This window comes from Lobosporangium transversale (assembly GCF_002105155.1).
Source record: "Lobosporangium transversale strain NRRL 3116 chromosome Unknown BCR41scaffold_30, whole genome shotgun sequence".
NCBI classification, from domain to species: domain Eukaryota; kingdom Fungi; phylum Mortierellomycota; class Mortierellomycetes; order Mortierellales; family Mortierellaceae; genus Lobosporangium; species Lobosporangium transversale.
In genome coordinates, this window is record NW_019029008.1 from 375,495 (window position 1) to 400,601 (window position 25,107).

Below are 25,107 nucleotides of genomic sequence, written 5' to 3' on the forward strand. Positions count from 1 at the left end.
ACTAGCCTCATTTTTACCAATCATCTCTTGTTTCCATCATCTGCATTGCCATCTATTATTCTAACATTTTATTATTCTAACATTTGAATCTACTCCACAATTCTCGTTTCCATCTCTCTGACCTTATTAAGCACACTATCTTAATTAAAGGTAATTAATTGATTAATTAGAGCATGATGACTCTTTTTACGCGAAATATACCATTCTTTTTTCTCATTCCTCGTTCGTTCTCAATCAAATCAATATCCTAGTCTGGACTTTGAAAAAAAAAGCCATTTTCTGCGGCGAGAATGGCAGAAAAAAAAGAGCCTTTCCTGCGGCGTGTTTTCGACTTGGAAACTTTTTCAAATTTAAAAAAAGAGACCTCTAGCCAAAATGTCAAGTTTGGTCCCAGCCTGTGCATGTGCACATGAACTTCGTCCTCAGGCTGGTGACGAGACTGAGAAATGAGTTCTTTGCGCCAGAGGGTCAAGCTTGTCGCTCTTTTTGGCTAGACTCTTTCAAATATAAATGGTTTACTTAACAAAATTCTTATAACTGAAAAGGACTAACCAAAAAGAGTGACAAACTTGACCTTCTGCTGCGCACTAAAGATTGTCACGTCACAATGACCCAGAAAATGGCACGTGGCTGATTTGAAAAAAATATTTTCTCACACGTCGCCTAACCTTGCTCCTTTCTTTCCTTTGCTCCACTTCATTTTCGCCACCTTTTTCATATTTCACCACTTACCTCTTTTATTCATTCCAAGCCTTCATCTATTGCCTTTCCTTTCCTTTCCTTTCCTTTTTTTTTTTTTGCCTTACACATTTTTCATTTTTGTTTTCATACAGCGACCACGGGTGATAGAGTAAGAATATACCTTTGCCTATTTAACCATCATTCTCCCTGCATTTCAACCACACTCAGTCCCACTCATCTTAATTTTCAATGGCCACCACAAGGAGCCAAGCACAAAAAAACATGGCTGCAAATGATTCCACAGAGAGCCAAGCACAAAAAAAAATGACAGCAAATAAGCCTGAGGATGCCTCCACACTCAATAAGCGAAAAAGAGTAAACCAGCACCCACAACGAAAAAAGCGCGCCATCCCACTGCTGCTGGTTCTGAACTGCGTTGTTGAGGGAGAAGCAACGTCGTTCCCAGTAGAGATTTTCTGCGATAAATCGGTCGGGATGCTTAAGCAAGCCATCAAGGTAGCAAAGAAGCCAGAACTTGATCATGTTGCCGCAGATAAGCTCATCCTCTACAAGGTCTCCATCCCTGACGAAGACAAGACCGTCGTCGAGTCAGAAATCGAGTCAAAAGAGGCTCTCGTACCCGCGTCAATGGAGCTTGGGGAGATATTTAATTCTGAACTTCCAAGGAAAACGATCCATGTTTTTGTCAAGCCACCGCAGCGAGGTATGTATTAGCTCTTGACGGACTGATAGTTATATTTTCAATTGATGAAGCTTGTTTGCTTATTTTCATGCCCAACACCATGTGATATCACGCCTTTTTTATGTTTGTTTCGTTGTAATACAGCTGTTTTATTTGTTATTGAGATGGATCTCACGTCAGGTTTTTACTTGGGGTATTGATGTGTTTGAGAAAACATAGAGATGCAACACTAACATAGTCTTGATACTTTTCGATTTAATAAAACAGGTCAAAAGAGGGGTCGCGACAATTTTGAAGTCGACGAGGGCGACGAAACTTCCTCCAAAAGACCCAAAGTTGAAGAGGACAACTTAATCAAGGCAATTCGAGCAGCAGGACTTTCCGAAAAAGCCATAGTAGATGGGCGTGCCAACCTTCCTCGTCTTACAAGTAAAGAGTTGGTTTCGGTGCTTGAGAACATTGGAAGCAGAACATCAGAGGCCAACATCTTCCAAGCAATATCCCGAACAGCTTCCAGGCTAAAACGTTCATCTTTTGGAAAAGCAGATTATGTGATATCCAGTCCACCAGGGACAAGGCTTCCGGTGATCGATGCGCAAGATCTATATGTAAGAAAGGAATTCAAGGATCTCTACGATTTAATCACCAAACAGTTTTGCAACGCTGAGGACGATGCACGAAACCGTATTGTTGTTACAGGGACGGCTGGTATAGGGAAGTCATCCTTTCTCATATATTTTGCCATCCGACTACTTGCAACCAGTACTGAGGATGATCCACCTATTGTCATCATCCAGCGAAAAGAAGATTCAATGTGCTACGCTTTTGGTGGGTCATCTACTGTTCAAAATGGAGATATAAAGGATTTCGCCGCCTTCCTAGAGCTACCTAACACTTGGTTCCTAGTCGACAGCTCACCAAAGCCGGAGCTTATGGAGGCTCGAACTATCTTCTCAGTATCACCAAAGACGTTATTTTCCGAGTCCAACATGTATCAAGAAATTGTAAAGAGGGTGGTATGGATTTATTACATGGCACCATGGGAGCTGGATGAGTTAAGACAGTGTAGAAAAATGGTTCGGACCTTTAACATCGTCAGCGAAGAATTTATGATGGAACTCTATGAGAAGATAGGTGGTGTGCCAAGGTATGTTCTCGAGAAACCAGCGAGCCGACTGCACTTTAATAAAAAAGATCTTGATGGAGCTAGGAGGGTAGCATACAGTCGCGTAGAAGAAGCCCTCGACAACCTCAAGGATCCATTGAAGCTGTTACAATATTTTGAACAGGCCAAAGATTCACTACAATATAGCAGCCGACTTCTTCATCGTCGTCCAATAGGAGATCACCAGCAATTTGTGTTAGAGTGGGCCTCTAATCACATTCTCGAAAAGGTGTACGAAGCAGCGGACGACAATACTTTTGATATGATATTGAATCGATTAGTCAATGGCAAAGTTGGAGTAGATCTAGGAGCTATGCTCGAGATATGTATACGTCGCATACTACGGAGAGGCGACTGTACCTTCGTGGCCAAGAGTCTAGATGTAGAGAAAAAGCAAGATATCACCATCACCATCGATGCCAAGCCGACGGTTAAATTCTTCGAAGCTTTTGATGTTTACAAGGAATCGATGAAAGGAGAACTATGGATCCCAAAAAGCAAGACTTTTGCCTGCGTTGATATGCTAATAGCGCCGAATTATCTACTCCAGATTACGGCAAATGTAAAGCATGGTATCAAGAGTGAATCTTGCAAAGAACTTCTTAAAAAGCTTCAAGAAAAAAAGTGGATTCGCTCAGAGAAGGACGTTGTATTTATTTTTGTTGTTCCAAAAGCTAAGGCTGAGGAATATAAGAAACAAAAATTCAAGATTGGGGCTGGTCGGGTGGATCCTAAACCGACAAAAGAACTATCAAGTATCAAGCAATATGTCATGGGGGTAGACTTAAACGCAGAATTACAGCGAGGTAGACTTGAGGGCAGAACTAAAGCGGTATAAAATAATAATTTGAGAATAGTACATCAAACTGCTTCCATAATAATTATAATGTAGAATGACAATATATTCAATAAATAGAAGAATAGAGGCTGGAAGTAACACTGTAGTATTGGGTACCAGAATAGCCTAAGATGTCTTTGTGACTTGGTAAAAGGAATATTTCCAAGCAACTCTCGAGGCTGAACAGCTTATATTTCATCAGGTTACCAAAATCTCTGTCTGGATATTTCCTTACCATCCTGTGCTTTTACAGAGACTCTGCACACCAATTTTACCACTCTGCTGATTTTACTGCTACCACTAGATTTACCCGAGAGAAATATTTATCTGGTGGGTTGACTCGCAAATGCATTCTATAAAAGAAAATAAAATATTGGGAAGTCTACCCACCGCTATGCGCATAATACAGGGACTATATCTATCTCTAATTGACAGACCTTCTCTATCTGACTCAACTTTTTTTGCAACCTCGACTCCGACCCATGTGAACCAATGAATTCATGCCATCTCATCTTTATCCATCTCATCTCTTTTGTCATCCATCTCGAAATTTATCATGCAACGTTTTGTCACACCGCAGTACTCCCATCTCCATGTGATCAGCTACAGTCATCTTGTATTGTATTTTTGCTGAAAGAATTGCTTTTCACCATTTCTCCTCATTACTATTCCAAACAATGACTACCAAGAAGTGCACCAGTATGTACAGTCACCTGAAACAAAGATTGGACAAAAAAATAAAATATTGAAATAGTTACGTAGGGAAGCGTTTCCTTCAATCTCTTTCCTTCCTGTTTTTCACATACAAACAGCTTGAGTAAACCACCATGGCGAGACACTTAGACATTGAGAATAAAGGTATCATCGTTGGAATGCACCTCGCGGGCATGAAGGCTGCGGAAATCGCATTGCAACGCGGTGTACCCCGAACCTCTGTTATTAATATTATCAGGGTGTACCAAGAAAGAGGCACCACTGCTTGCACTCCGATCCCAGGACGGCCCAAAGTACTAAGTGAACGGGACCTCAGGAGCATCGTTCGCCATACTAAGCAGAATAGAAGGTGTACTCTTAATGATATCACTAACCAATTGCCGAACAAAGTTTGCGAGAGGACAGTTGCGAAGGCATTGCATTCACTGGGTATTTTCAGCCGGATTGCAGTAAAAAAACCATTCTTAAAAGAAGGACATATAAAAAGGAGGCTGCAGTTTGTCAAAAAATATATGAGTTGGTCCATGGAAGACTGGAATCGGGTAGTTTGGACTGACGAATCATCATTTGAAGTTGGTAAGCATTTTCGTCAAATAAGAGTTTGGCGTAAAGTAGAGGAAAAGTACGATCATGATTGCCTCGCACCCACTTTCAAAAGTGGTAGAACAACTCTGATGGTCTGGGGGGCGTTCACAGCAACCAGAAAGTCTCGGTTGGTTGTATTTGAAAGAGGTCGTAAAGATGGACGGTGTTTCGTGGAAGATGTATATCAAGGCGAGCTAGCCAGATTTATGGCTGAGGTAGGGGATGGCATACTTATGGAGGATAATGCTCCAGTTCATACTTGTAAGATTGCAAAAGAATGGCGCGAAAAAAACAGCATCCCGAGGATTCCAGACTGGCCTTCATGCTCCCCAGATTTGAACCCTATTGAACATGTATGGTCACTTCTTGCGGATGCACTCGATAGGCGCGCTAAAGGGCCAAGAGATCTTCCCACTCTCACACGGGCTCTTATCGAAGAGTGGAATAATTTACCGCAAGAGAGGCTGGCCAGCCTTGTCGCTACCATGCCCGAAAGGCTGGAAGAAGTGAATGGGGTCGATGGTAGGAACACTCACTATTGAACCTACATGGCACTTTTGCTACTCTAACAATGCCGTCTTCAAAACCCCAATAAATAACAGTATTGACCTCTTTAGTGAGCATGTAAAATTTCATGTGTATTGATGAAGTCTTTATGTATGTTGCATATGAGCTGTTTGTCCAGGTTGTTCAAAAAAAAATCAAGAAAATCCATTTTGTCCAAACTTTATTTCAGGTGACTGTACCTTTAATTCTTCGCATATTTTTCATTACGCTAGGGCCATTAAGGCTTGCCCTCTTCAGAGATACTAATGTGTATGCAATATAATAGCTGGGTTTTAAGTTTGAAGCACATTGAAGAGGTGATAGGCTGGCTCGAAACTGATGCATTCAATGTTGGGACAGAAGCTGTAAAAATATCTTGCACAGTCGCATAATTTATTCAGGAGTATAGTGGAGAAGTGAGTGTGGTGGTTGGCATGATTATTGAATGGGGAAAAGAACGAAAAGACAAGAAGAGGAGGAAAGGAAAGGCAAAAAAACGAGTAGTATTTAAGCAAGGAAAGTGGTAGAAAGTAAGCGCAAAGTCGGGATAGTTTCCTTATAAACTTGCAATTCCGATAGGAGTCTGCTGCTACTTTACTTCCTTTGGTTCCTTCCTTTTCCTTGACCCCTGCTATATTCGTTTCTCCATCTCCCATAACCTGGCTCACTTCTTTGGCATCTTACTTTCCTTTAAGTTAATTGGTGTTCCTCCTCCGTTCACAAAATCGATAAAATTATTTTATTAGATACCTACCTATTCTACTATCTGTTGTCCCGCTTTCATCTCCCAAACCTCAGCCTCATCCGCTGACTTCTTTTGCACCTTCCTTTTCTTTGTACTGTTCGGCTTGCTCACACCGTTTTCGTGCTCCATAACTTGGATGTCTTCAACTGTTCTCTTCAGAGGATTTATCGCACTCTTCAGAACGTCTACCACTTCTGGAGATGCCAAGGTTTCCATATTGTCTTTGTCTATGATAATAGTGTACTGTGTCAGTGTTCGGCCGCTGCTGTCGGTGACTTCCTTGGGCTTGGCCACTGAATAGCTACTCCGCTCACAATTGGGCAAAAGCAGCAGCGAAAAGAATATGCCTCCTGAACAAAAATCAGCCAGAGAAGGAGGATTACTGCTGGATGGTAATGGAGGCAAAGAGAGGTGTGCTTCGATGCTTTCACAACAGACCGTCCTGTGAGCATCACTGATATCCTTAGGATAGAGGGATCCAGATATCTTTGACTGTATGAAAACTGGATAGTGTTGGTTCTCTGACTCTAGTACAAAAACAACATCAGGCCCGGATGGAGTCTCTGGTGGATAAAAAAATGGCGCAACCAACTTGGTGTTGTGTATTGAGTCAGTCTTACAGTGGGCATAAAGGAATTGACCCATGCTAATCTTTTCATGATGGGTCCCTCGCAGCCCAGTGTCATGCCCAACGATTGAGTATGTCCTGTCTAGTATCTTTTGGGTCCCACTGTCCTTGATCCCATCCTTGAACAACAGTGGATTTATTTTCTCTCCATGAAAGATTGGGATAAGTAAAGCAGGGCTAAAGTACTCCAAATATGAACCTCGTGAGCCTGCTGCAATATTCTCTGAGAACCCACGACCAAGCAACCGAAGCAATCCAGCGTCGTCCTTTTCAAAAAAATTAAATGCTGCTTGGAACGCAATTGGTTCGTCAATAATTGTAAGCATCTTCCCATTGGCGCGGGCAACTATTCGCGCAAATGAAGCATCAACCAGAACAGGCTCTGCGTAGTTCAACTCAAAGTCTTCAGAATGAAACAATCTTTCTTTGAGGGCTGTCCGAAGGTTTTCTCTGATGTCTGCCTTGCTCTTAATGTCTGCGTCTTTGTGGGCACCAGTGCGATCCGGAATGCGCTGAAGCTCAAAGCACAAGTTTCCAGGGGCCATTAAACCTGTCTCTGTGAGCGCATTCATCTGTATTTTGATTAACGCTTTCAAATGCCCTACTTCGCCGCGTTGAATCACATTCTCTATTACTGAGATCATTGGCCGAAGGCGGCCACGGAACCAAGCAAAGAGCAATGTGCGCGCTTGTTGATCAATCAATTCGCTTAACTTTGATGCTGAACTCGGAAATCCTTGGTGCACCAAGTATTTAATAAGCTTATTGAGATATGTTTCGACTTTTGCTAAATCATCCCATCTAGGAAAAGCTTGCTCAGTCTTGAACTTTGGGTCTTGAGCGACTTGTTCGGGTACTTTTGAAGCTATGCCGGTCCCTTTAATCCAAGCGAGATCATAAATACAAAACCCGGTCCCACAAGCAACAATACAGTACTTCGACAAGTCTTCCGATATCGCCTCCAGGCCATGATAGAACGGTGACAGAAGTGGCCGTGGTGCATCCCCAGCCTCAGATTTAAAATCTTTTGGGGATTCTGGCCCCAGGACCTGAGCCTCGTCCAAAACGAGTAGAAACTTGGATTTGCTCTGATACTGCTCTATCAGAACTTTGTCTAGATTACGGAACTGGTTCTGTAGGAATTGAATAAGGTCGGCGGAATCGATGTTGATGAATGAACTTGATAATTTCGTGAAAAATGCTAGGAACAAGTCTGTTTTGGATGGATCTGAATTGCCAAAGTAGACCTCTCCAAAAACTTGCGGGCACACTTGTAGCAGCATCCACTGCCTGGGGGTCATTTTACTCTTAGACGCACTCAGACAATGCAACAAGATAGACAAGCGAGCAAGGAGTAGGCAGATGGTCATCGACTTCGCAATTTGACTGTTTAACTCTGGATCCTTGATACCTCTTTTTGTTAGCTTGGCTTTTTCATTTGTAACAAGACTAATCAAGCTATCGACGTCATCGGACCCTCTATCATGCCGGCTAGCATTGAGATAAAATCCCCAATTCTGTGAGAGCATATTCATGACTGTTCGAGTCTTCCCGCAGCCGGACGCTCCAAATATAGGGTATAAGCTGAAGCCTTCCGAGATCTTACTGAGGATTGCTGTCGCCATACTATCAAAGTCAGCATTTGAGCCGTTGGGGTCATCTGAATTAGTAAAGTCGACAAATAGGAGTGATGGCTTTGTTGAGTGCCTCTGCTGCTCCTTTCTGCTCCAAGCCCTTGGGAAACCTGCTACGGCACCATCTGTCACTGGTAGTTTTACCTCGCCAGCAACATAGGCCTCAATAAATTCGCTCCAGTTTTCAGAGTAAAACTCCTGCTCAATCCTACTGAAATTACTTTCGACTATAGTTATTTAGAAACAATGTCAGTGGTGGACTCACAATGGATTGCTGCAACAAATTCAAAAAGGTGCATTTTACTTACGTTGTGCAAGACTGACAGCTACTTTAGGACGACAGGGATATAACTGTGGTTGTTCAGCTATGTGGAGTCAAATCAGTCAAAAAACAAGAAACATTAGATTGGGCCATTACTCTTAAGTAAAAGTAAATAAACTTAATCTGTAACATTTGTTCCACTAGAAACCACATACCTTGCTGCGGCACTTTGACAATGATGTGAATGAGACCCTCTGCCGCCCCTTCTGGGAAATAAGTGCTAAGCTTTTCGAGCTCATCTAGTACCTTGACTGATCCTTTGGGGAAACTGAGTAGTCCTTCCTTTGTTGCGCCACCAGGAATGAGTTCGAGAGTGAGCTTGTTTGAGGCAATATAGTTGAGATCTGGTGCCTTCTCTGCCTTGATGACCTTCTTGAGGTCGTCAATAGTTTCGTTGGAAAGGATAGTCACTGAGAAGGACGTCAATTCTCCCTCCACAATGCAGAAGAGCTTTAGCTTAGTGGCCATGGCGTCCTCCGTTTCCAAAATTGGCAATTGATTATCTGTAGTAGAGGAGTTAGAACTAAGCTAGAGCCCTCGCCTCTTGAGGTGAATGTGTCGGAGCCTATCTTTTGACTTTGGTTTGGCCTTTTCAACGAAAGTAGCTGTGTGGATGAGCTACGAATAAAGAGGTTTTCTGGTTATATCAACGAACAAAGTAATTGAGTGCGTGTGAAGAAGTGAAGAGACAAAAAGGGAGAAGAAAGAGCCACAGAAAGAAAAAGAAACTAATGGAAGTTGAGGTGTGACCAACCCTAATCTGTTTTGAAACTAGATTAATGTGCTTACTGGTCCACAAAGTAATGTAGTCTAGCAGCAGGTCCTATGCCTGGTAGTTTACTAACATTTGGGACAAATGCTATTCAGATTTAATCTTTGACTTGACAGTAAGAGAGACTGGACTCAGAGTTTCTACACAGTCCTGCTCTATGAGCCTACTATCATATTATCCCGAACACTTCACGGCTATCGTCAAGAAGTTCTCATTCAGCTCACATCCATCACACCATGATCTAAATTGAATCTAAAGATAAATCTATTCAGACCTTTCGGCGTATTCAATTGACTCAAACCAGCCTGTCTTTTTCCTCCTCTCAGCTGTCATCACTTCTGTAGTCATGTCATCTCTTATAAGCAATAAACAATAAACTTGGTAGGATTATGAAGTATTCCAGATTGCTGATCTTATACAGAAGATCATTGATAGTGTTAGGTTATAGACAAGGTCTTATATATAATTCAAGTTGGTATAAAAAGACCGTAGGCAATACTTCAATTGGCCGTTCTTTCCCTCTCCAGCTTTTTTTTCCCTATTTCTGCCAGTGACTTTTGACTCCTGTAATACAAACCCATATTGAGACTCATCCCAGTAATGGATCGCGAAGACGACAAAGAAAGCCTTACGTCCATTATTCATACCAGCGACCCTTTCCTGCCCTGCCCACGGCTACCCGGGTTTATTTTTGTCTTTGCTTTCGAAAAAGAAAGATACGGGACGAGATCAACCATCAGTCGCGTTAAAAAAACAAAAATTTATTTTACTGACGTAGTTCTGTAGCTCGAGATTTATTAAGAAAAAATTATACAGGAAAGGGTCGCTAGTCTATGAAGGATAATCGTATTAAATTTGCTGTTCCACCTGTTATAGTTTACCTCTGACGAGGTTTAAGTGGAGAGAGGACCGGTTGTGCATTGTAGGAAATAAAGGGATTAAAACCACCTTAAAGGCAGAAATGGAATGGTGCTGAAGTCAATAATAACTCTGCTTTCAATATCGGCACCGAACTATTACGTTTCGCCGTGCCGCGTAACTTTTTAAAAAGCGGAGTAGGAACGAAAAGTGTAGTTCGGTATTAATGGAGAGCGAACGGCCAGAATATCACATAGAATTGTTGATGTCTTTTGGGTTATCATATATTATCATTCTTTTAGTCTTCTATAACCAAGAACAGGATTCACTGATGAGGCCCCAACAAAGCCTAAGACCCAAGCTTCAGAGGGGTATAGCATTAGGATTAGCATATTTGGATAAAGGTTGAGAATGACGATGATGGTGGTTCAATACGTCTAATCCAACCTGCATCTTCGATTCCACAACGTCTACAACGGCTTTTTCAGTTCGGAATGTGCCTATAAAGTCTATGACCAGGTAAGCCTGTATGTACTTTTGAAAATCGATTTTATTTACTAAGATCAACAAGCTGCTGCGTTGGCTCAAAGAGTCTACCAATTTTTTTTTTTTTTTTTGATAAAAATAAAATAAAAATAAAATAAAAATAAAAGTAAATTCTAAATGGGTCACCATGTGGTACATCTCTATTTTGATGCCATTGTTGTTACGCAACACGGAATTTTATTGTTTACTTTAGCACGACGAAATCTCCATCATAATCTATTAATTTTTTTTTTTTTTTTTTTTTTTTTACCGTTGTTCATGGATGTGTAAGCATGTGCTCGCACAACTCAAGGGCATTTCCGACAGCAGCACCACGATCGGTCCAACCATCAAACGATTTGAACTCGATTTGATCCTTGGGCCACAATACCACATTTCCTCCAGTGGACTTGGCCTCCAAGACCTTCAATGCTGATACATCATGACCCACCATCTCCAACGCTTCCAAGAATGGGATCGTCTTGTTCTTCCATGACCCTCCTGCATACTTCAGTACAAACTTCGAGATGCCGACTGCGCACAGCTGGTGATGTTGTTTATCTCCCGATCCCGAGCTCTTTGAAGGGGTATACATCCTGTGTTCAATCACAAACCATTTCTGATTCCAGGCCAACAATCGAGTTCGGATCTCGAACGACTGGAAGAGTGCGATCTCCTTCTTGAACCAGAATTGGGTTCCTCCCAAGGCGAACGCGATCTTGCGGAGTGGATGCATGGGCAACACGCTAGGTCCGAACAACGAGGTCACGTACTTGACTCGTGCATAATCACAGTTTTTGTTGTATGAGCTGAGAAAGAAGAAAAATATACAGAAAAGTTAACTTCTTTTTCGCCGTTGTTTGTTGTAATTGCTGTTGCTAATATTAGTGGTGAGGAAAAACTGCTACCTGTTTGAGAAGTGAAAGTTAAGGTCCAAGTCATCGACCCAAACTCGTTCACGGACAATTGAGGTATCTGTAGGGCTGATTCTGAAGGGCTTGCGATGGCTCAGGGAATAAAGCTGGACGGCAGCGATACGAAGACCCATTTTAGCATGGAAGACTCCCGGCAAGGACTTGAAGTTGAGTAGGAAGATCAATAGAATGAACCGACGAAGGTGTTTGCTAACCATGGCCTGACGTGGGCGGACATGCTGGAAATAAAACGAAATCATGTTGGCTGCATATTGAAGCATAGGTGGCGGAAGCGCCAGCATGATCTTGTTCATAGTGGTTGGTGGCATTTTTATTGCTTCTGTTTCTTGTCTATTCCGCTTTTTCTCTTGGTGCCGTAAAAAATTTAAAAAAGGAGAGTGAAGTGGAAAAAAAAAGGAAGGGCGAGGGAAAACAGAAGGAAGAGGTCATTTTTAACAGAGCAAGAAAAATGTGGAGAAATTAACCGAGCCATGTCACATGCATCTGCTCTCTTTTATGAAAAAAAAGTGACAAAAGTGCATCGCTTGTTGTACATCACATTTTTGCTTGGCAGACTCTGCCCATTGTCCAGTTGTGTTCCTATCCAAGGGCCAATGGCTCTTGCTCCCAAAAAGGTGGTGCTACCAATGTTTGTTGTATCCTCAATAGATCATCTACAAAATATGATAATGTTCATGTGAAGAAAGACACTGCTGTTACTACTGTTACTGCAATGCGGCTCATTTTACCGAGATCAATGCGATAGATCTTTAATACATATGATGCACTTTGCTTCATTATCAGATGATGTACCAGGCGGAGCCGAGGATAGGATTTCAAGTCATATTCCTTTATGGCCTTGAAAACATCTATTTAACTTTTAAGCAAAATCGTAGACGAAGTTCCATCAATGATTCTAGTTCTAGTTTTTACTTAACTTCTATGAGAAAACGTGGCTTGAATCCCTACCAAAAGAATACACATGATTTGCCCGTTTTTTCAGCACAATTTGTGCTTGATATTGTGATTCAACCATCCCCTTAATGTACTGAAGACCAATGGACACTTTAACATCAATTCTTTTTTAATGCTCAAGTGAGCTTAGCCACAGCTCAACTAAGTGGTTTGACGATGGCTGAGTGAGTGCATATGAGCCGTTCACTCTGTATAGCTCTCCATCAGTTGGTCAAAGAGGTTTGACCATTTTTATTTGTTTTGTTTTATTAAAGCGCGGGAATTGCGATGATGTCTATTTAGATCGTTCTTTCTCGAAGAGCAAAGTGCACCTGATCCAAACGAAAATGAGGGACAATGGAAAGGACCACAAGAGAGAGAATGTTGGACACTTCTTTCAGGACCAGAGATCGGCAAATGAATCTTCTTTTTAGATCAGGACAGTTATCACTCTCCATTTTGATCATTTCTTTAAGTAGTTTGAAGTTAGACCATGACAAAGTGTCATCTCACATAACCCTTCTTTTCTAATGCTCACCACTAACTGTATACAAAGAAGACACTGCCACTGTTTTTCTTTTTGGGAGCGAACACATTAACAGTAGATCCAAAGTTAACAGTAGACGACACAGCATGGCCCTATTTTTATTGGCCAATGAGCGAAGTCCAAAAGTCCCTTTTTCGCATCATTTTTTTTTTTTTTTGTGGATGACACAGCCCAGCCCACACCCTATTTTACATTGGCCATGTGCTTTGGGAGGGCGAGGTTCTTTGTTTTGAGTTGAAAAAAAGGAGAACAAAGAAATAACCACCATCGCAACCAGTAACTACTTCTTACTTCATGTATAAGGTACGGAATGAATGATCAGCCAAGCAAGTCAAGTCAAAAGAAGCAAGAAACAAGAGGAATCGAGAGAGGAAGAATTGACAAAGAGTGGCTAGTCAGCTTTAGTTTGAGAGGTTAGTTCGGTACTAATAACAAATAGCAAACATGTTGTTTGTGTTTCCATCAATCAATCGACTCGACTAGAACTTGGTGATTTGTTTGTTTGCAAAAAAAAAAAAAAAAAAGGTTTTTCAATCTGGGCTGGGCCACTCATTCACTTTCTCTTTGCCTAGGGGTATAAAGCACCTCCTCTTCCTCTTCTTGTTACAAGTTTCTACTCCATTTTGCTCTCTTCTTCTCTTTTCTTTTTCTTTACCTGTCATCCTTTCCCCTTCTTCCTTGTCTCCTCTTATTATTCTTTCCTACTTTCTCCTCGATCTCTTGTCTTGTTGCAAACTCAAAACAGCAGGTAAAAATTAAAAAAAATAAAATATACGATCTTTTTCACAACTTGTTTGAAGGTGCTACAAGTTGTTTCTGGAATCTCATCTTCTTTTTTTTACATCTTGTCATCTTGCTCCCCTTTCCTCTTTGACAACTAGATCAGACAAACCACCACCTTTAAATTCTTGAGAGGAAGAAGTTAGGCATAAAAGAAAAAGAAAAAAAAAAGGCGTCCACAACACATTCATACACACTAAAGGAGCAAGCAAGCATCATGTCTCGCTATCCGCCCGGACAGAATTCATCGGATTATCCGATGCAGAATGTGAACATACAATACAATCCCAATGCTAATCCCTTTGAAGATGAACCTCCACGCAGCTATGGCCAGGATGCCCCTCTTTTACTCTCATCGGGCTATAATAACAATAACAACAGCAACAATAACCAGTATGCTCCTAGTCCTGCGGTTGCTCCTGGATTTGCTGCTCCTTCACCCTATACCCCATATCAACAGCCTGTTGGCATGCCTACGCCTCATGTCGGTAATCAAAATCCCTTTGCCAGCACACCCAATTTACCACCACAGCCATCTCCACCCCATGTCCAATTTGACATGAACGGTAATAACGCTGGTCCTGGCAGCTTACCTCCTGGTACACCCGATACTCGCCACTATGGCCCCGCACCCACAGCACAACGCCGTCGTTATCAGACCACCAAGAAAGTCAAACTGACTTCTGGTAACTTGGTTTTGGACTGTCCTGTTCCCTCTAAATTCCTTAAGACTCTCAAATACCAGGAAGGTGAAGAGTTCACTCACATGCGCTACACTGCCGCAACATGTGATCCTAATGACTTTGCGTCAGAGAACTATACCCTGCGACCCCTTTTGCTGGATGAACAGCCTCGCGAAACCGAACTTTTTATTGTCATGACCATGTATAACGTAAGTCTATGAAGTCAAGTCTAAGCTTTTTGTTTTTATTTGTTTGTATTACCGTACACTTTTTTTTCCCGCAAGCTGTGATATGATGGCTTTTCTAAAAGCCAAAAAAAAAAAAAAAAAAAAAAAGTCCAGGAAACAACATTATTCCAAAGCCTAACCTAAAAATCAGCGGGAAACAAAGAGAGGGAGGCGTATCAGAATAGATAAAACCCAAATGCCCATCCGGAGATATTTACCTGTGTGATTTGTTATTTGCTATTCTATCAAATAGGAAGATGAAGTCCTCTTCACGAGAACCATGCATGGTGTGATGAAAAACATTCGCCATCTGACCACCCGCGATCGCTCTCGTACCTGGGGCCCAGATTCGTGGAAAAAGGTTGTCGTCTGCATCGTCTCTGACGGTCGCTTGAAGATCAACCCCAAGACTTTGAACGTCTTGGCTGCTATGGGTGTTTATCAAGATGGTGTTGCCAAGAACATCGTTAATGATAAACCCGTTACTGCTCACATCTATGAGGTAAATATCGAAAAAGTAAATGTAATAATTAATGCGGCTACGTCAAGTGATGTTGATAGTTAATAACCGATATTTATCCCTTTCAAAATTTAGTATACAACCCAGGTTACTATTGATCCTGACATGGGTCGCTCTGGTCATGATAAGGGCTATGTTCCCGTCCAGATCTTGTTCTGTCTCAAGGAAAAGAACGCCAAGAAGTTGAACTCCCATCGGTAAGAGTTGCTTTTTTTTTTTTGTGCCTGTTCATTTCCTCAATGATCTATTATTGGAAAATAGCAATAGGCCTTCCTCTCTTTGGGCTGTTGTGCATACCAATGATTCATCTTAAGATGAGAAAATAATTTCTGTTCCTGAATTCTGATCAATGTCTTACATCATAAATTTATTTTTATATAGCTGGTTCTTCAATGCTTTTGGTCAAGTGTTGAAGCCTAATGTTTGTGTGTTGCTCGATGTCGGTACCCGCCCTGGTTCGACTTCAATCTACCATTTATGGAAGGCCTTTGATCTCAACTCGAATGTTGGAGGAGCTTGTGGAGAAATTTGTGCCATGTTGGGTCGTGGAGGCAGTGCTTTGCTCTCGCCTTTAGTGGCTTCTCAAAACTTTGAGTACAAAATGTCGAACATTCTGGACAAGCCTCTCGAATCAGTCTTTGGATACATTTCGGTCTTGCCAGGAGCTTTCTCTGCTTACCGCTATCGAGCTCTTCAGAACGATCCTTCAGGCGTTGGTCCTCTGGAGAAGTACTTCTTGGGAGAGAAGTTCCACGGATCAGATGCCAATATTTTTACGGCCAATATGTATTTGGCTGAGGATCGTATCTTGTGTTTCGAGTTGGTCGCCAAGAGAAACGCAGCCTGGGTGTTGCAATACGTCAAGTCTGCATATGGTGAGACAGATGTGCCCAGCACTGTGGCTGAGTTTATCTCACAGCGTCGTCGTTGGTTGAACGGATCATTCTTCGCCTCGGTTTATGCATTGGTACATCAATTTGATATCTGGCGCTCGGATCATTCCACTGCTCGCAAGTTGTTCTTCCATCTCGAATTCTTTTATAACGGCGTATCCTTGTTCTTCTCATGGTTTGCCTTGGTAAGGACATTATTATTTTTTATTTTTTTTTTAGTTGTTTTTATCCATAAAAGGTTGTTTTTTTTTTTTTTTTTTTTTTTATTTGCTAACAAATTTTTTATGATTCATATATATATTTGAAAATAATACAGGGTAATTTCTATTTGACGTTCTACATTCTCGGAAATGCCATGGTGTTCAAGAGGGATCTAGAGGGCAATATACTGCAGGAGTCACCTTTTGGTGAGAACGATGCCGGATTCTGGATCTTCACGATCGCACGGTACATTTACATCTTGTTGATCGTTGCACAATTCATCATGAGTATGGGTAATCGTCCTCAAGGTTCAAACTGGGCATACAAGTCGTCAATGGGGTTCTTTGCAGTCTTGATGGGCTACATGTTGTTTGGAGCCGGTTACATGACGGTTGCAGGCATCAATCAAGCTCGAGAGGATGCAGAGGCTGATGGAGGTGGAACGTCGATCACATCATTGTATTTCCAGAATGCCATGTTCCGAAACACAGTCGTTTCATTGGCATCAACCTATGGACTGTACTTCTTTGCTAGTTTCTTGTTCTTGGAGCCATGGCACATGTTCCACTCCTTTATCCAGTACATGTTCATGGTTCCGTCGTATGTCAACATCTTGAACGTATATGCATTCTGTAACATTCATGATATCTCTTGGGGTACTAAGGGAGACACCTCTGTCAATACAGATTTGGGAGTCGCCAAGAAGACCTCGGAAGGAGGCGTTGAGGTTGCAATGCCGACCGACAGTCACGACATCAATAATGCATACGATGAAGCCGTCAGTTCGTTGTCAATCAAGACGCCAGAAGTGAAGCAAGAACGTAGTGTGAAGGAGAAGCAGGAGGACTATTACCGTGAAATCCGTACTCGTGTGTTGTTGGCATGGATCATGAGTAATGCATTTTTGGTAGCCTTGGTAACATCGGCTGCTTTTGGTGATTTTACCAGAAACAGTACCACGTACTTGGGAATTGTTCTCTGGTCAGTCGCTGGTCTGGCTTTCTTCCGCTTTGTGGGTAGTGTCACCTACATGATCCTGCGTCTCTTCAATGGTCGCATTGTCTAAATATTTTTTTTTAAAAAAAAAAAAAAAAAAAAAAAAAGCTTCGCATGCACATACACTTATTAACATATCCATTGTAGAATAGTCGAAGTTGAGAAAGTTTCGTTTTTTTTTATGTTATTCTTGTTTATAATAAACAACTGTTAAATAAATGCAATGCCAAATAGATGCATTGATATGCTCATTCACTCTTCACTCAAAAAAAAAAAAAAAAAAAAAAAAAAAAATTTATTTTATGATACTTGTAAAAAAAAATAATAAAATAAAAAAAAAAAAAAAAAAAGTGCTCATTTTCTTTAATCAATCTTGATACTGCCATAAATCTTGCGAACAAAGGCAAAAGTGGAGAAGAAGCCAATAGCACCACTGAGGACAAAGAACATGATGCTCATGATCGCTGTCCATCCGAAATACAAGACAACACTTGTGAATGACTTGATTTGCAGAGACGTAAAATAATACATGATCGAGTACAAGAAAATATAGATCGCACTTGCACCGCTTGTGAAGAACGCTCGCCACCACCAATGATAATCCTCTGCACACAGATGGAAATAGCACATCAAGATAGTCACCTCGGCACATGTCAGGATCAAAATTCCAAAGACCAGGAACAAGAATCCAAACACATAGTAAATCTTGCGGAACCAGATCGAGTTCAAGATGAAGTACAGCTCAATGAAGATGGCTCCGAACGGTAAAATACCTCCAACCAACATCGATGGGATCGGACGCAAGTAAAATACTTGGTCTGGGATCTGACGTGGGATCTGATTTGCTCGGACAGGCGTCTCAATCTTGGGACGCTGAAATCCTAAATATGATCCAACCACTGACAAAGGTGTCGATACCAAGAACCACAACGCAACCAGACCCACCATGGTTCCAAAGGGAACCGCGCCCGATGATTTGGCACCGATCAAGAAGAAGTTCAGAGCAACAAATCCAGTGAAAATGACACTAAAAAAAATTAAAAAAATAAAAATAAAAATTGTAGAAAACATATTTAATATCATCATTCAACATTACAAGGCACAAAAGTGATTAGGAAAATAATAATAGTAACAATAAATAAATAAATAAATAAGAAAATTACCCAGGGAACAAGAAAGCGGTACCAATGACGTTCATTTTCCATGCTTCTCCTCCAAACATCTTGTAGAGCCTTGCAGAGACAAATCCAGCAGCAATACCAAAGAACATGTAAAACACAATCATAACCGTTGCTAACGATCCACGGTTGGAAGGTGACAAGAATCCCAGAGCTGCAAACAAGATTGTCACCGCAGCCATCAAAAACATCTGGGTACCATTGCCCACAATGATTGACAACAACATTGGGTACGCAGGAGGTCTGAACACATCTCCGTGCACCAACTTCCAACCAAAATCTTCCTGGAAATCCTCTTGTGCCTCCTGCTGGTTATAACGGGAAATATCTTTGTGCAATGCTCTCAACAGTACCATTGCTACCATTCCCGTCAAAAACAATACAATAATGACAGAGTTCACAAGACTGAACCAATGGATCCTGGGCTCACCCACCATCAAGTACTTGTCCCATCGAGTCGCCCAGGCAGTTTCGACTTCCTATTAGACATTTGAAGGAGGGGGAAAAAAAGGTTATATTAATGATATTCAGTTGGATGCAATGTAGTAGCTTTTAAATACATAGTTTGATCTGGAATGCAGACACAAAGGAGGAGAATATGAAGTTCGGCGGTATTGAAAAGAGGGAGAAAAAAAAAAAAAAAAAAAAAAGGAGATGTTCTAGTCAAACTAACCTGCCAATGAACCGCATAGGTGTAAGTGACATGGGTAGGCTGCTTCTCAGACAGATACACGCCTGGAATCTGCTCCATCTGTGTAGAACCGCACAGCTCAGAACCCTCCATAGCATTTTCAATACTAATCATTATCATACACATACAGCAAAAAGTGGAAAAAAAAAATGTTGGTATTAGAAAATAAATAGCAAGAATTATGATTCTTTGAATGACCAGATTCTGTTAATAAATACCTGAAAGGCTCAACAGTGACGCCAACAACACGAAGGGTATCCTTTTGCTTGTTATGGTGAAACTCAACATTGATCTCATAGTGATTATTGAGCTTTGGAGTTTCCTTTCCATCTTCAACCCCGAGAGGGAACCCAATCGAGTACACCTGTTTTTCCTGATCACCCTTGCTAGCTCCCTGACGGATATGTCCTACAGGCAATCCATCGATCAACCAATTGATCACATAATTCTCCCGAATCCTATTATTGATAAACTTGGCTTCCTCTGTCGACACGTCCACCTCGCATAGTTTCTCGCAAGACTTGGGTTGCCTCATACGGATCTAAGAAGAAGAAAAGATCGTTAAGAGGACCTTTAGTGTCACGTATAAACATTAAACAAACAGTAATGGTGGGTAATAATGAAAATAACGGTCAAAGCAAACAAAAGAAAAAAAAAAAAAAAAAAAAAAACTTTTTTTTATTTACCCTGAAGGGTGAATCCCAGATTCGGTCACCAAAAAGAATGCTTCCTAGAGATTCTGCCTGAGATCGTTCTCCATCTTTTGGTTTACAGAAATGGAACATGGGATAGTAATAGTCATAAGGAATGACTGACTTGAGTTCTGAATCGGATCCAGGTGTCAGTGCATTCACCATTAGAAATACTGGATCTGAATCATGATATTCTGTAGGGGCCACTCCAGGCAAGTAGAATGCATTCGTCAATGAGATGGTTGTCGTGGCCACAATAGCCAGTAATGCTGTTACCCTTGATAGGGTATTCCAGCGACGCGTTGTTGTCGCTGGTAACATTCTGAAATAAAATGTAAAAAGGATGGAAATGAAAAAGAAAGGAAAATAGAGAGAAAAGAAGAAGGAGGAAAGAGGAAAGAGGTAAAGAAGAGGATGGATTAATTAAAGCGAAAGATTGAAGGAGAGGATGGTTCAGATGAGAAGACAGATGACAAGATAATCTTCCCGTGTATTTCCACTCTTTCTGTGGTGGCGTGGCGTGGGCGAAAGGATTGTCCTGGTTCAAAGAACAGGTTATTTTTATTCTGATAGACGTACAAGACTCGTACAGAAAAATCTCCCCCATTGGCCCATGGACACGTTGCGTTACAATGGCATGGCAAGAAAGAAAGAATTTTGAAGGGATCGTCACCCAAAGTTGCACGTGCCATCCATTAAGCTTGAGTGGGCTTTGTATTATTGTAACTATTTATTAAAACAAGTAGATAAAAGAATAAAATGCAAATGCGATGAGTGTGATGCACACTCAACTTGTCTGGATCTATGGATGAGGTGTATCAAAGATTGACTACTCAGAAGAATGTGAGAATGCAACAGAAAATAAGGAGTTATCTAAGCAGCCACGGCAGCCGTTGTTGAGGGACTATCAATCGGCGCGCTCTTCTTCTCTGCATCCACCTGTGCCTGGATCTTGTCGAGCATCAACTTGACCATTCTCTCAAGACCATACTCTTCCTTCCACCCAAAGTCTTTGCGTGCCATCGAGTCATCCAATGAGGCTGGCCATGAATCTGCAATAGCCTGACGGAAATCTGGACGCGCTGGATCAGAGTACGACATCGTGAAATGTGGGAGGTGCTTGCGGATCTCATTGGCCAGCTCTTCTGGTGTGAATGAGACCGCTGTAATATTATACACAGATTGAGGTAGCATAGTTGGGTACGTGAGAAGATCAATTGTGCCTCTGATACAGTCATCTAGGTACATCATCGGTAAACGTGTGTCTTTGGATAAGAAGCAGGTGTAATGGCCGTGGCGGATAGCGTGATGGAAAATGTCGACGGCATAGTCGGTCGTTCCGCCACCAGGAGGGACATCTGCACTAAGAACGCCCGGGTAGCGGGCTGATCTAAAGTCAACGCCAAATTTTTCACGGTAGTACTGTAATTCATATTGAACAAAAAAAAAAAAAAAAAAAAAAAAAAAAAGATAGAGATAATTAGGCATTTCTGTTTCTTCTATTAACAATATGTCAAACGCGCAACCAAATAACCGTTGGCTTGTTTTACCTCGCCAAGAAGCTCAGTATGCAGCTTGGTAATACCATAGATGGTATTGGGCCGCATAATGGTCAAGTCAGGAGTGTTGTACTTGGGTGTCGATGGACCGAATGCACCAATTGTTGAGGGCACAAAGATTCTCAGACGATGTATCTTTGCAAGCTCCAATACATTTTGTACTCCAGTCATGTTGACACTCAGGGCCAAGGCAGGATTCTTCTCCGCAACAGCAGAAAGGAGCGCTGAATAATGCACGATCCAGTCTATGAGTGAAATGGACAGAGCAGGGATTGGCTGTGAGCATATAGAAGAGTCTTTTTTTCCAACATGGGGGAGCGCCCAAACTCAAAGTATATATCATGGGAAAGTTGTTTCTGCAAGAACCGGTTCTGTGTATCATAAGGAAGCATTGGGAATTTCAAAGTCGCTTGTACTTGACAAATGCTCGTTCGGAGCACTAAAATAAGGGTTTAGAAAACAAAAAAATTCCCAGGATGTCCTCCTTTTTTTACTTCCACAGCGCACATTCATAATGGTTGTTTTGTGCTACACATGCTCTCAAATTGAGCCCTCTTTCTCATCTTTCATTTGTAAAAGGGCGACAGGGCTGAAAGGAATTATGAGACAAAGATTGCTCTGTGGTCATTGATTTTCTCACCCCGCAAAAAGAAAAAAAAAAAAAACGTGGGGGTAAAAGTTTGAGTCGACTTACCAATGCGCCAATCGGCCACAATACGGTCGAGTAAAGAGTAGTTCAAAACGTCAGCGCAAACAAAGGGGCCGTTGGCTGCGAATTCATCTGAAGGCTTACGGATATCGGAGGCAACCACATTTTCATTGCCATACATTTGACTGTACTCATAAGAACGTCAGTTGTGCGTCGAACAGTGTAGTAAACAAAATAATATCAAAGTGGTTAGTAATTAATAATGTTTCCACATTAAGTCAAAAAAAAAAAAAAAAAAAAAGAAAAGTTAATGGGAAGGTAGAAGTAATGCATGATAGGCTGAATGGACATTTGGTCCATCATTGATGAAAAACATGTCCTTTTCAAGAGTACATAAGAATAAGAGAGGCAGGGTAAAAAGTGTGGGAAGAATGAGAAGAGAGTATGGGCGAAATTAGCGAGGTGGCAGAGTAGCGAGTGCCAGGAATATTTTGTCATTATTCGCTTGCCATCCAACCTCAATCCTATGAATGTCCCTCCAAGCCCAACCGTGTTTCTTTTGTTTTGTTCTTCTGTTCTTGGACAATCAACGTGTTATGATATGTCGGTGATCAAATGAATCTCTTTGTTCTTTTCTTGTCCATCTTTTTTTTTTTTTTTTTTTTTTTTTTCACCAAAATTGAACTGTGGGAAGAAAGCCTTTTAGGGATTGAATGCTATTTTTTTTTTTCCTGCATACTTGTTTGTTTATTTTCATAGCGTTGGGGGTACATGTCACTGGTACAACAAAAGGCATATTTCATTGTACGACCACGTTTGTCCAAACAGCTGACAATAAAAAGTTGCAAAGCAGAGAAAAAAAAAAAAACACTGACGAAGCCTTTAATAGTTTTCTTACCGAAGTTCTTTGACCAAACCAGAACCGAGTTGGCCCAAGGAGCCTGTATAATAAAAAACGAAGAAGTGATGGAAAACATGAGAGGAGAATAAAAAAAAAAAAAAAAAAAAAAGGAGGAAACGAAAAGTAAGAATAGGATGATGGTCAGTATGGAAGAAGCGAAAGCCTCATTATGCGAGCGCCTTCTTTTGTGCTTCCTGCGCAATTCTGCATCTGAACCACAAGAGTTTATTGGTGCTTCATTAGTATTAATAATATATCTAAAAAAAAAAAGGCCATTTTACTTACCGGTGACTAACACTCTGGGATGACGGGGCGCAGTAGGAGTATTGGTGTTAGCAACATTTGCGGAAGAGGAAATGGAGAAGAGTCTTGTGGCGGTAGCGGCGTTGTAACGCGAGAGAGCGATGGTGGTTGCCCTAGCTAAGGGTTGTCTCAGGATTCTAGTGGACGATGTAAGCATCGACGTTGTTGTTAACTTGAGCATGTTAAAAATTAGACTAAACTCTGTGTGCAAATAAGAGGAAGTGGAGGGGAGAGAGGAAAATGAGAGACAATGGTAAGGATGAGAAGTGAAAGAGAGAGAGAAAATTCACGGAGCTATTTTTTTTTTATTTTTTTTTTGATTGATCGTTTATAAATGAAGAAAAGGACATTGGAACGTTGGGACGTTGGGGCATTGGTCCAGACCAGTGATATTAATCGCTAAAGGTATTAATCGCTAAAAGGTATTAATAACCCATTGCTGTTTCTGGACTGTAGTGAGAATGAATTGAATTGGGGCACTATACATGTACGACGTGCAAGGCTTTTTTTTTTTTTTTTTTTTTTTTTTTTTGTTCAGGGTCAGTAAAAGAAAAAGAAAAACACATTATTAGTTGTGACTACATGCTGCAAACAAGTAATAGAACTTGGTCGCTGCAGCGCAGTTGCATCCATGCACAAAATTAGAGTGTCCACTGGACAAAAAGAACAGTTTTTAGTAATTCGTATCGTTGCTCCTGTACACAAAAACCTCATTTGTATCGCTGACTCTTAATTCATTATTGGAGTAGTAAAATTACGGGATCTCCGCTGCTATTGATTGTTGTTTCTTTCTCGTCCTTCTTCCTTCACAACTTACCGGAAAATTCTATTCCTTCTCTGAGACGACATGTACACATGTACACATAGCACTGTGGTACATGAGCAGCTTATCGATGAAATTGATGAGTAATTCCATGGGCTTATCATACAAAACTTCAAGGAATTTTTTTTTTGAGTTTGAGCATTCATCCTAATCAATGTCAATGAGCGATGAGTGATAGATGACATGCATTGACTCGTTTCGTTCTCAATATCTGGCTCCCTGGATTTCTCATGTTTAATAAGACCAAATATCAATATGTCCCCACACAACGAAGAAAAGCTGGGCACGAGAGGGGTAAGAGCCCTTTACTGAAAAAGAATCATGACATGGATGCTCTGATACTGTTTACTGGATGCAATCTAGATATCTCAAATTTGCTTTTTTTTTTTTTGCACACTCTTTATTTCGCGGCACATAACAAAGACGATGCTGTGGTCGTCAAGGCAATTGAAAATAGTATGGGGATCAACCACCATTATTATTAATCTCCGCCCTTTCTAGTCCAAGTAGAAACTATACACAGCCTACAAGAAACTGGAGAAGCCTTGTGATGGCTTTCGAGCCACCAGGAAATATGTTTGGGTATCAACACAAATTGAACATATAAACTAATGGGCTTGGAAGCGCAGAGGATAGAAATAAAATAAAGTATTGTTTGATGCTACTCTCCGGCTGCAGTCTTGGAAGATGTTGGTTGGAGCGCTATGATTATGTACAGGGCATAGAGCATTTATGTAGGCTTTGAACCATTGTAATATCCTTTGTGGAACCAAAAAGATAGTGCTTTTCAACCTGCAATGAACAAACCTCCAATCTCTCAAGTGACCAATCAGTTCCTGAGTACTCTCGTGAAGGCATGGACTAAATGCTTAAGCTTGCT

The 25,107-nt window shown here is 41.2% G+C and overlaps 6 protein-coding genes across 6 annotated transcripts; 1 reads left to right on the forward strand and 5 right to left on the reverse strand.

The window, feature by feature from the left end:
- Nucleotides 1-5,841: 5,841 nt before the first annotated feature.
- On the reverse strand, nucleotides 5,842-7,307 carry BCR41DRAFT_410091 (hypothetical protein). Its single transcript, XM_022029429.1, has one exon. The coding sequence runs from the start codon at nucleotides 7,247-7,249 to the stop codon at nucleotides 5,987-5,989; it is 1,263 nt and encodes a 420-aa protein (XP_021879393.1). The 5' UTR covers nucleotides 7,250-7,307; the 3' UTR covers nucleotides 5,842-5,986.
- A 1,232-nt stretch (nucleotides 7,308-8,539) lies between these two features.
- On the reverse strand, nucleotides 8,540-9,029 carry BCR41DRAFT_372414 (hypothetical protein; the record flags this gene model as incomplete). The annotated part of the gene is made up of 2 exons (XM_022026681.1): nucleotides 8,540-8,604; nucleotides 8,717-9,029. 2 exons carry the CDS (start codon nucleotides 9,027-9,029, stop codon nucleotides 8,540-8,542), a joined length of 378 nt encoding a protein of 125 aa, XP_021879394.1.
- Nucleotides 9,030-10,993: 1,964 nt separating this feature from the next.
- Nucleotides 10,994-12,045, reverse strand: BCR41DRAFT_423798 (hypothetical protein; the record flags this gene model as incomplete). Its single annotated transcript, XM_022030334.1, has 2 exons — nucleotides 11,625-12,045; nucleotides 10,994-11,525 (listed from the first exon to the last, which is right to left on the reverse strand). The coding sequence occupies exons 1-2, from the start codon at nucleotides 11,957-11,959 to the stop codon at nucleotides 10,994-10,996; spliced, it is 867 nt and encodes a 288-aa protein (XP_021879395.1). The 5' UTR covers nucleotides 11,960-12,045.
- A 2,425-nt stretch (nucleotides 12,046-14,470) lies between these two features.
- On the forward strand, nucleotides 14,471-17,501 carry BCR41DRAFT_308650 (chitin synthase 2; the record flags this gene model as incomplete). Its single annotated transcript, XM_022020924.1, has 5 exons — nucleotides 14,471-14,803; nucleotides 15,075-15,323; nucleotides 15,417-15,538; nucleotides 15,723-16,419; nucleotides 16,551-17,501. 5 exons carry the CDS (start codon nucleotides 14,471-14,473, stop codon nucleotides 17,499-17,501), a joined length of 2,352 nt encoding a protein of 783 aa, XP_021879396.1.
- A 280-nt stretch (nucleotides 17,502-17,781) lies between these two features.
- Nucleotides 17,782-20,528, reverse strand: BCR41DRAFT_338787 (hypothetical protein). Its single transcript, XM_022022123.1, has 5 exons — nucleotides 19,987-20,528; nucleotides 19,519-19,841; nucleotides 19,283-19,406; nucleotides 18,595-19,088; nucleotides 17,782-18,458 (listed from the first exon to the last, which is right to left on the reverse strand). The coding sequence occupies exons 1-5, from the start codon at nucleotides 20,311-20,313 to the stop codon at nucleotides 17,795-17,797; spliced, it is 1,932 nt and encodes a 643-aa protein (XP_021879397.1). The 5' UTR covers nucleotides 20,314-20,528; the 3' UTR covers nucleotides 17,782-17,794.
- Nucleotides 20,529-20,701: 173 nt separating this feature from the next.
- BCR41DRAFT_357605 (L-threonine 3-dehydrogenase mitochondrial precursor) lies at nucleotides 20,702-23,889 on the reverse strand. Its single transcript, XM_022024927.1, has 5 exons — nucleotides 23,387-23,889; nucleotides 23,099-23,141; nucleotides 22,246-22,385; nucleotides 21,543-21,796; nucleotides 20,702-21,414 (listed from the first exon to the last, which is right to left on the reverse strand). Exons 1-5 carry the CDS (start codon nucleotides 23,583-23,585, stop codon nucleotides 20,866-20,868), a joined length of 1,185 nt encoding a protein of 394 aa, XP_021879398.1. The 5' UTR covers nucleotides 23,586-23,889; the 3' UTR covers nucleotides 20,702-20,865.
- Nucleotides 23,890-25,107: the final 1,218 nt, after the last annotated feature.